Source organism: Peromyscus leucopus, chromosome 12, assembly GCF_004664715.2.
Source record: "Peromyscus leucopus breed LL Stock chromosome 12, UCI_PerLeu_2.1, whole genome shotgun sequence".
NCBI classification, from domain to species: domain Eukaryota; kingdom Metazoa; phylum Chordata; class Mammalia; order Rodentia; family Cricetidae; genus Peromyscus; species Peromyscus leucopus.
The window spans coordinates 65,544,551-65,555,663 of NC_051073.1; the positions used below are offsets into that span (position 1 = coordinate 65,544,551).

Sequence of the window (11,113 nt, forward strand, 5' to 3'; positions counted from 1 at the left end):
CGATCATTTTAAGTTGTTCATAGAATGTGTATTTTCTATTCAAGAGTCCTAGAAAGCACAGTAAGACTGTATCGTAAGCACTCTCTTTCCTACTGTGTAGGTTCGTCTTTTTTTTTTTTCAGATATTTTTTATTCCTGTTATCTAGAGAACTATTTGTATTGGATGCTGATGAAACGTTTGTAGAGAGATGTAGACAGACTATTAGCTATTAAGTGAAAATAACTCTTTAAGAAAAAGGCTATGAATCACCAGCATTGTTAATTTAAGGAAGCACTGGGGATCAGAACCTGATTTGTAGAAAACTTAGTTTTGTTTTATCAAGAATTTTATGACTTGTATTTGATATTAGAGTTGTTATTTATCCCTTTGTAGTATTGACTGAGGTTTGCCATATGAAAAGCATTTCACATTGTTTATATTAATGATGCAGCATTGTGTGAATGTTATGAAATGTGCATGTTGGAAGGAATGACCTGGCGTTTTTAATTCTTACCTCACTGGACTGTCTCTCAGAGCTTCTTCCTTGACACGGTCCTTTGGAAAGTTGTGTTCAGTCGAGACAGACAAGGAGAGTGTCGTGTCACCACCACACAGCCGCCACAGGTTGGGATCGAGCAGTTACTCTTGATTCTTCACGTCCCTATTGGCTTTCCTCTGTGTACTTTGTTCTGTTATCTGTGTGTGCAGCTTCAGCCGCCTCTCTGTGCCTGGCATTTCTTTTTCTTTTTTGGTAAGGAGTCCGAGAAAACTCATGGCAAGCACTTAATACAGGCTTTTTAGGACTTCCGGATTTCATAAGTCTTTTCCATTCCAATCCTCAGTATGTGTCTATGTGCATGAGCAAATGTCTGTCTGTCTTAGCCTCAAAGATGAGAGTTAATTCTTTCTCCCTCCACCTCTCCGAAGGGTTTTTCTGGGTAGCCCTGGCTGTCCTGGAATCACTTTGTAGACCAAGCTGGCTGGCTTTGAACTCACAGATTTGCCTGCCTTTGCCTCATGAGTGTTGGGATTAAAGGCATGCACCGCCGCCACCACCTGGCTGAGAGTTAATTCTTTAATTTCTGCCTACTTTATAGTTTATGTGTTTGATTTTCACATGTAAATACCAGTCATGTAAAGAAATTTTTTCTTTTATTGGATCAGAACCAAGAGATACTTTCTACATGCGGAATTTATTTCTGTGTTTCTGTTTTGACAGCTGCAATGCATTAATTTAATGTGGCCTTGGGCTTTACCCGACCAATACTTCTCATTCAGAAAAGTATTTGCTCATTTCTGTGTAAGCAGTGGTGAGGGCTTTGAAAGACAGTGAAATAGCCTGTGATTTCTCAGGTAGCACAAAGCTCTGGCAAAAGGAAAGAGAAACAGATGAATAGATCTGTTAGTTAGTGTGAGGATGTTCCGGGAGAGCTCTTGACAGAATGTCCAGGTTAGACTTAGTCTGTAGGCGGCTGCCATTCAGTCAGCCCCACGAGAACTGGAGCATTCAACAGCTCACCTTGCCAGGGGTTGCAACACACAGTCCCAGCCCACGAGAGGCTGCAGTAGAAGATCAGAGAGTCAAAGATCGATTGTCGTGCATTGGAACCCGTGACCCATTGCTCTTTGTAGTGTGGTGATGGGCCTTGCTAATACGTGTTCAAGGATCGGCTGACATTCCTGACTTAGACCATTAACTCACTGTCATCCCCTTTCACCTATGGTGACCTCCCGAGTTTTGTGTTGGGGATTAAGCAGGCCTGAGATCCAGGTTTGATGCTGGCCTTGCTGAATGAGATGGAGAGGGCCACTCTGTGCTCTGTGCTTATGGTGACTGACAGTGGCTGCAGTGACAGCACGGTCTGAGGTCAACTCCAGTTCTTCTTCCTCAAAGCAGTGTCATGCTGTCTGTCACTAGTAGTGGGCAAGACCAGAAAGAACCGTGGGGCTCAGGTCCTTCAGCTGAGTCTCCTTGGTGATAATGACATAACTATCAGTACATTATTTCAGAAGGTCAGACTGTCTCAGGTCGCCCTTCTCCTGTGAAATAGTAGTATGGGAAAGGCACGGGCCTAGGGAAACATGCAGATTTTGACCTCTCCAAAGAGATCGCTAACCTTGTCTAAATAGGAAGTGCGGGCATGTTCTAAAGAGGAGCTTATTTGCTTATTTAGTCAAATGAGTCTTATAAGTCCCCTATAAAATGCTTTTTGGTTTTGGTTTTTGGAGACAGGGTTTCTCTTTGTAGCCCTGGTTGTCCTGGAACTCAGTCTGTAGACCAGGCTGGCCTCAAACTCAGAGATCTGTTTACCTCTGCCTCCTGAGTGCTGGGATTCATTGCCACCCTGTCCAGTTCAAAGAATGGCACAATAAAATGGCTATATATTTGTTCTTTACTACTTACTGTCTTTTTTCTTTAAAATTTCTAAATATTGATTCTTAATTTTTAAAAGTTTTTATTTCATGTGAAGTTCCACCTCAGGAACAAAGACACAGTCCATTAGCATGTGAGCTCAGCATTCTTGCGAATTGACCCATTTTGGATATCATTGGGTAGACAAGGATTTTGGCCTTAGTTCTGTGGTTTTAAGAAAGCACTTTTTGGAGTTTTACTTTTAGAAAAGGAGAGTCCTTATATTAATGCATAAAGATTAAGTTTCCTCTAGTGATGCTTCTGTGTGTAAGTAATGCGTAGTTTCTCCTCCATCAGGGGCAACTCTGTCTACCTCCCCTCCCCTCCCCCATCAGGGACCACTTGGCAGTGGCTGTAGACACTTTTGGTTATCAGAAATAAGGGAGAGGTTGTTGTTGACATGTAGGGTGGGTAGAGGCCATTGGGGCTGGTAAAGAAATGCCTGTGGTACATAGACAACCACCCCTGCCAAAGAGAATTGTGTGGCTCAGGGTCTCCCCCTTGCTGAAGTAGAAGCCCTGCTGAGGGAGGAGGAAGCAGAGACGGCTGGCGGCACCAGGCTCCTCCAGCCTCGTGCTGTGTGGTGCAGTGGTTCTCCCACAGTCCCTGCCCTGCACTGCCTGACTGAGAAGCCCGTGAAAGCCCAGACTGCAGCCCCCCAGTTTTGTGTTGGTGTCAGAGAAAGAACAGCCCTTGCTTTCCTTGCCGTACTCAGGGGCACTCTGAGTTAGTTCCCAGCTGTAGGCTCCACACTAAACTGAGGTGGTTGCATTTGAAAGTCGCGAGAGAACTAGAATCACGCTGTTGTGCACTGTGACCCTGTTGAGGTTATGTACCTGATACGTTTTATCTTTAGTGAAGAAAATCTGTGAACTGTAGCCATTATGCAACTTAAAAAAAACTTTGAAAATACCATTTGAACTTACTTAAATTGCTAGTTTGGATTGTATTTGTTTTATATTGCGGATTGATGTGGAAGAAGATTTATGAATACCACAATACATGCCGTGCATGAAGAATGCTTCCTGAATGACTGCTAGCCATAAAGAGCCGGGCATTAGAATGAGCAACTTGGAATGTCTTAGAAGCAAGAGTGACTGCAGATCTTTATAAACGTTCTGTGTGGTTTCCCTGTTGACCTGCGGTACTCTTGCTCTTGTTGTCTTGGAGATTCTATTTTTGGCCATGTTAACCATCCCAAATTAACTAAATACAAGGATCCAGTGTTCTGCTGCAGGGACTGAACCTCTGTGTTGGGGAGATCCAAATGCTCACTCTAAGCCCCGTGACTAGATACGCTCTGTGTTCCCCATTGACTGGCTGTCCCCTTGCTGTCGTCCTCCCTCTCCTGATTTCTCACTCTGTGGTGACTGTAGCCTTCAGTTTTCTCTTCCAGTCGGTTGTGTTGTTTGAGGATGTGTGTGCTACATTTATGTGTTTGTTTGTTTGTGACATTTGGGGGAGATAAGGGTACAGGAGCAAACATGTTTCTAATTATGGTGGAGTAGGGGAAATCTCAGGTCTTCCTTGTGACTTGATGCACAATGAATATTCATTGTTTTAAACGTGAATATCTATGTATATATAATATATCCCAAAATGTTAAAAGAAATCTGCAGTTATAATGCCTTTTGTGATTTGCTTTAATTATATTGCTTGCCTTTGTTTCCACGGGTGTAGAACAGTGAATTTAGAGGGGAATGTGTGTGTCTCCAATTCTGTTACTGGGGCTTTTTGCCTGTTGTGCGTCCCCTTCCCAAAGGACTCATCTGTAGACAAGCACGACGTGTCCCTCTGTGATGCTCTAGCAATGCTGCAGTAAATGAAAGCGACAGCAGCTTCCATATTTAGGAACAGTGGTCTCTGCCACACTTGGGTGGGGAGTCCAAGCACTGGGGAAGCAGTACAATGTCGGAGTGAGTGTCGTCTCAGTGACCGTTGTGGTCCTGTGCATGGTGACTATTGGATACTAATACACAGTGATTTGTCATGAAACTCTTTAAAAAAGAGAATAATGTAATATCACACCTGTAACCCCTACCTGGGGCTTTCCTCTTTTTTTTTTTTTTTTGTTTTGTTTTGTTTTGTTTTGGATGCAAGATCTCACTGTATAACACTGGCTGACCTTGAACTCACGATGTAGACCATGCCAGCCTCAAACTTCTGAAGATCCTCCTGCCTCTGCCCTGTATACTGATATTACAGGCTAGTGCCACCATGCACAGCTCATAACTTTCATTGTGATGGTAACAGAGGTTACTGGATGAATAATCTTCCAATCTTTTAGTTTTCCCTAGGATGTAATATAACTTATCTGTGACTACAGTTTTGCCTTTAAATCCTTAGGAGTGATGCAGCTCAGTGTTATATCTACTTACTGAAGAAGAGAGGCAGTGTTACTGATGGTTTTCTCACTGTAGTGAGAGAAGCACCAGGAATTACAGTTTTTAGAGCTTTTGTGTTGAAGTACTTTTGGTCCTTCCCATTGGCTGCTACTTGCCTTAATTGATTGCTGGACCAATCTGTTGAGATAGAGGTATCACTTTGTAGCTTAAACTAGCTCCAAACCCGCTGTTTAGCTCAGCTTGGTGGTGAGCCCCCAAATCATCTCTTGCCTCCCCCTCCTCCCCCAAGTGCTAGGATTGTAGGGACTACACATGCCTGGCCAGTTAAGAAGCATGTTTCAAGTATGTATTTATAACACATTGCCTTTCTTGGCTGTGGGTACTTTGGATGTTCATATTTGTATTTCCATTTTGTAGGATGGCTTCCATTGAGGTTAGAGCCCAGTGTGGATTGGCTCATTGTTGTTTGGCAGAAGAATGATCTAGGATTTAAATTTTCCTTGGGAGAAGCAATAACCAAGTAATTTATGGTCTGTTTTCAGAGGTGAAACGAGTCATTTAGATTAATTCAAACTTCACTTGAAACTGTTCTGTTTATTTTTCTTCAAGAACTTTGCCTTCCTGTTCTCCAAGGTCATATCTAAGGTCATATTCAACAGTAACATCATGATTGATCACAATGGTCTCAGCTTATTTTTATTCTGTGTATTGGTGTTTTGCCTGCATGTATGTCTGCACCATGTATGTGCAGTACCTGTGGAGGACAGAAGAGGGTATTAGAGCTCTTGGAACTGAAATTACAGATGGTTGTGAGCTGCTATGTGTGTGCTGGGAATTGAACTTGGGTCCTCTGAAAGAGCAGTTGCTTCTCTTAATGACTGAGCCATCTCTTGAGCCCAGCACTTGCTTGTGGAACACCAAGGGAAACTTCGGTGAAAGTAGTTTTCTGTCAGTGAGGATATGGTGGTACTTGTTTTTTAAAAACAGTCTTATTGTGGAGCTGTGCGAGTTAGGCTTTTCTTGCTGTGATAAAATACCATGACTGATGTGACTTGGGGAGGAAAGGGCTTATTTGGCTTACGGGTTACAGTCTGTTATCAGGGGAAGCCAAGGCAGGACCTGAAGCAGAGGCCATGGAGGAACATTGCTTACTGCCTTGTTCCCCAGGGCTTGCTCAACTTGCTTTCTTAGACAACACCCAGTGGTCTGGTCCCTCCCACATGAGACTTGCCTACAGGCCAGTCTGCTGGAGGCATTCTCTCAGTTGAGGTTCCCTCTTCCCGTACGACTCTGGCCTGTGTCAGCTTGACAACAAACCGCTGCAGCGCCCACCCTGGGGTTGCAGGTATATGCCCCCATGCCTGGCCAGAGATGCAGTGTGTGTGTGTTTGTCTTAAAGATTGCTTTATTTATCACGGATCTATGTCTGTACACCAGAAGAGGGCTCCAGATCTCATTACAGATGGTTGTGAGCCATCATGTGGGTGCTGGGAATTGAACTCAGGACCTCTGGAAGAGCAGCCAGTGCTCTTAACCCCTGACCCATCCCTCCAGCCCCCAGAGATGCAGTTTTAAATGTGACAGTGAGATTCTGGTTTTCACTCCATGGTGTTTACTTCATGCTTTGTGTTTTGAAAGCGATATTATCGGTAACAGTGTTAGCTTTCAGTGATTCCTTTCTTTTAAAAGTGATTGGTGGGTATCAATAATACATTAAAAAATAAATTTGAGATAGGATATGAGGATTTCCAAATTAGATAATGAAACTATCTTCTGAGTACTTATGAGTTACTCATCCCGGGTGTTTTCTGCTAGAGAAAGCTACTTAAATGAGATAGTAAGTACACAAGAGGATGTGTGCACAAGACTGTTCCTAAATTGAAAGCTGACCTTTTTTGCATGAACTTTTTCCTAGTTATTTGTTGCATTCAGAAGTTATTTCTTCTTGTTCTATGCTCAGAGCATGCTGTAACAATTGAGCCCTTACTCGGGATGTTTTTCCTTTCCTAGGAGTCAGTGGATCGATGGGGGAAATGCTGCTTGTCCTGGGCCCTAAGCTGTAGAAAGAAGACACCAAAGGCAAAATACATGTACCTGGCGCAGGAGCTCTCAGTTGATCCTGAATGGCCGCCTAAGCCTCAGACAACGACGGAAGCCAAAACTGTAGTAAAGGAGAACGGATCATGTCAGATCAGCACCATCACATAGCAGAGGCCGTCTCTGCTGTGCTAGTGACAGTCAGTATTCAGGGGTGTGCCCGGCTCTTCTGACGCTGGGTGTCTGAACGGCACTGTTCCAGTGGATAGCCCTCTCATAATACAGTAGTTGATTAAAAAACAAAAGCAGTAAAATGGCATTTGCCTCACAGTTATTAACTATCAGTCTGCCTAGATCTTCATGCAGTAACGTAATGTGATAGACACTTTAGATTGGGTGTGAGAGAACTGTGTTGGGTTTTTAGATTTCAGCTTTTGACACTAGTTTGCCTCTTTAAATTTAATTTTCACAAACCCCCTTATTAGCAAGTTTCTTTTTTATGTAGGCCCTAATATTGGAATTGGTAAAAATAATATGATTGTTAATTGTGATTAGCCTTTGGTGAAAATAGGTTGAAAATCTATTTTGATTCCAATGTTTCTCCCAGAGAGTTCTGTGTTAAACATACACCAGTTCCCTTTGACCTGGGGGTAGGAGTGTTTGTGTTACTCTTGGTAGAGCAGCTCAGGTCATTTCCACCTCTGGTTTATAGTCTCTGTGTAGACTGCCTGGGTGTCGTCACTTTCTAGCCAGCAAGGTGCTTCACCGCCGACTCTGTCCTTCCTAACCTTTGGGGTCTCTCTCACGCTGTGTCTGACGTCAGCAGTCCAGTTTGCCTCATTCAACGAAGAACTTTTTTACTAGAAAAGTTTATTTCTGAGCCAGGCATGGTGGTGCAGGCCTGTACTCCTCCTACACAGGAGGCTGAGGCAGGAGGACTGTTCTTAGTCCAAGGATAGCCTAGAGTAGATAGTAAAGTCCTGTCTCAGAATCCATGAATGCAGAGAGCAACGGTCATTTCCTTGGTGGTGACCTCGTAGCTCTTCATACCTGTTGTTTGTTTTTCTTTCAGGATTCTTACCATTCTACATGCTTTTTCATTATCTGTTTGTTTTTTAACTTAAAGGAATTGGATAATACTGTTTTGTTAGTTAGAGCTTAGCCTTGGTATATGTCTCTCCTTTGGATAATGAGGATTAAAAGAATAATGAATATTGAGTTTGACTTTTACAAAGCAGTGTGAACTTGAGTAGAGCTTGTTTTATGCCATTAGGTGGCACCAGAGGTCAGCACATACCTGTTTTGTTACAAGTGAGCTTGAGAAAATAAAGTATACACATTTATTGAGCCAAAAGAAATGTAGGAAGCATTTTTCACACTTGTGTTTTGTCTGATTAATGTTCATTTCTCAAGGAATATCCACAATGCCTTCCTAGGTAGGACCTGGCAGTTTGGCAATGCCCACAGTTATGATAAGCATGGGAAGCTGGCATTGCTATAAAGATGGACTCTAAATTAGTGAGACAGTGTGATGTTATTCTATGTTCGTTCTTAACTAACCACGTGTGTATGCTTTCCATTCCCAGTTGATGATTACTGTCCCAGTATGTACTTACCAGTTTACCACATTACCCAGATTTGTGGAACCATTTTTTTTTTTCTTATGTGTTGCAGAGACCTGAATGATGTTTGATAATTGTAGAAAAAAAATGTAAATTATTCTCTCAGGATCACTGTTACTGCTATTGCCACTGGTGATTCTTGCAAAATACATAATCAAATTTTTCCAACAAAATGTATGATATTATTATATGTTACATGATAAGAACAATTGTCCCATGAATGATTCTATGAAGCTATGCATCTTAGACCTCTTCAGCTGTGAATTAGCACTATTTTCTATAGTTACTTATCCTCTATTGTTTTATACTGTCCGTGTTCATTTCAAATAATGCTCATGTTATTCTTTAGTGATTTTTCTGGATCGTTAAGTCTTACTCTTTGGTTTAAATGCTGAAGCATATAATTAATTGCTAACTGCAGCTTAGAAACCCAATATTAATTGTATTTAACATCCTCAAGAGAATGATCATAAAAGGCTATTTTTGACACATATCCCTTTTAATATTTAGAGTTGATAAGGGTTTATATCACATCTGTCCATATTGTTTGCAAAGGAACAAGGTTTTATGTAGGTGAGAGAAAGCATTTGTAGGAAGTTAGATTTGAACATAGACAGGGTAGGTTATTCCAGTGAGGATGTTGTGTGAGGAATGTCTGTGAGTCCAGACATGGGTCCTGCTTAGTGCCGTAGGTAGACAGAGTCTTCTGTAGGTCACTGTTATATAGAGATTTGGGTTCTGAATTTTACATTAAATTATTTGAGTATATACAGACCTAGATTTTAAAATCTGTACATATATTATTTTGATGTATTAAGATTGATAATATTGCTGATTTAAATTTTATTTATGCACATACTTAAAGGACAGAAATGTCCGGGAAAGTAATTGTTAAATAATGATATGTAACTTTTTAACTTTTTAAATAAATAAGATTTTTTAATGTGGGTCTCCCTCAGGGTTGTTTCAAGTCATTTTCCTCCTCAGATACAAACAAATGGTGGTAACTGTTTTCTGTCTTCTAGCACTGCCTGCTGTAGAGCAGGGCTGCAGATAGATAGTGCTGGGGTGAGAGCGGCGTTGGCGAGACCAGCCACAGACCGATGACACTTAGCCGTTTCCGAGCCTGACGCTCGAGAGCCTGCCAGATTGCACCGTTTCTACACCCTGTATGTTTCCCATGCTGGTGAAAGTGCTGCGCAGTTTCAAGGGCATGGTGAATGATCTGTCATGTCTCTGTGTGTATGCGCACACACACCCACATACACACATGCATACATAACATACATGATACATACATTTAAAACCTGCTCCAGAAGCAGCAGCAGCAGCTCATATGCAGTGAGGGCAACTTCAGGCTTTAGAGAACATCTAATTTCATGCATGCAGTTTTGGTGTGTCAAAGAAAAGGGTTTTGTATATTTATGGTGGGAGGTTACTGGGAACTTTTAACAAGATAGGGATTAACTTTTGTACAGTCTGGGCATTTACACGTATTTTTAATGTATTACAATTTGGTAATTATGTGCACATGAAATTAATAAAAGTTACTTCCTGTTATGATTTGTGAATTCCCTAAGACCGTGGATTTTTTTAAGTAACTTTATATATCAGAAATGATACCACATCTTTATATTTTTAAAATTGTATTGCTGCTCAAGAATGGTACCCTGTTGTCAAAAAGGTAGATATTCATAATTGTACATTCAGCATTGTAAATAGCCTTATGAAATCTTTTTGATTGAAGCTATTCAAAATAAAAATTTTAATGAATCAAATTTTTCCTGGGTCTTTACACACTTGTTTGATTTTTAGTTATGTGAATGTAGCTCTCTTGGGATCTACTACTTTTTTTTTTTTTTTTTTTTTGGTCTCCCTAACTTGGAATAACTACAGTGTTTCCAAATGACCCTTGGGCCTGTAACTGCCTTAGGGAAGGAAGTACAGCAGTTACACACAACAGACACGTGGTAAATGTGGGGGGTGGGGGAGTGGAGGAAATGCTGAAATAATGCTTGAGACCTAATCTATCCTTTGGGATCAGTCAACACCACTATCAGTGTAGTGTGCCTTGGGCACCCAAAGGAGCCCTTGAGGAACAAGGATGGGAGAACTAGATAGAGGGTCCCGAGAAGCAGCCCTGCTGGCCTTTATTGCCCAGGTGCGTACGGATGAGGGGGGGGGGGCCGTCGATTGGCTGAATGTACTTATAAGATAGCCAGCCCGTGCTTGGCGCTGAGCACTAATTAGAATTTTCAGTCTTTTAGTAGAAAGCGTGAGTGCCAATAAAGGGGCAGATATCGGCCTCAAGTCATCGGGGCCATTCTGGGCCTTTGCTTCTAGTTTTTTCTGACCTCAGATTTTCTCTTCTGGTCATTGGGGTTTCTGCCTCCCCCCCCCACTACTTTTTTCTCTTCATGATGGACCCCCTCCTATGACAAGGATATGTTTTAAAAGTGCAAATAAACTCTTTCTCCACAAGGTTGTTCTTTCATCTGGTGTTTTGTATCACAGCACCAGAAAACTGATTAATAGCATTATATTGGTTGTCTATCCTTTATGGCTGGACTTCATAACATAAAGGGGTGAAATACATTTAACATTGTCCTCGGCGTTGTACATAACAAAGACCTTTCCAAGTAGGTAAAGTAGTAGGTCAAAGAAAGAGTGCTATGAAATTAGTGAAATCTGGTAAAGGTATTATAGATGCATGAAT

General features: G+C 41.7%; 1 protein-coding gene across 1 annotated transcript in view; it reads left to right on the forward strand.

Annotated features, from left to right (window-relative positions):
• Atp13a3 (ATPase 13A3) overlaps positions 1-10,175 on the forward strand; it is an 86,616-nt gene extending 76,441 nt beyond the window's left edge. Inside the window, 2 exon segments of the mRNA XM_028861218.2 lie at positions 515-604; positions 6,749-10,175. Of these exon segments, the coding sequence (XP_028717051.1) occupies positions 515-604; positions 6,749-6,946 (288 nt within the window). The 3' untranslated portion in view covers positions 6,947-10,175.
• The last annotated feature ends 938 nt before the right edge of the window (positions 10,176-11,113 follow it).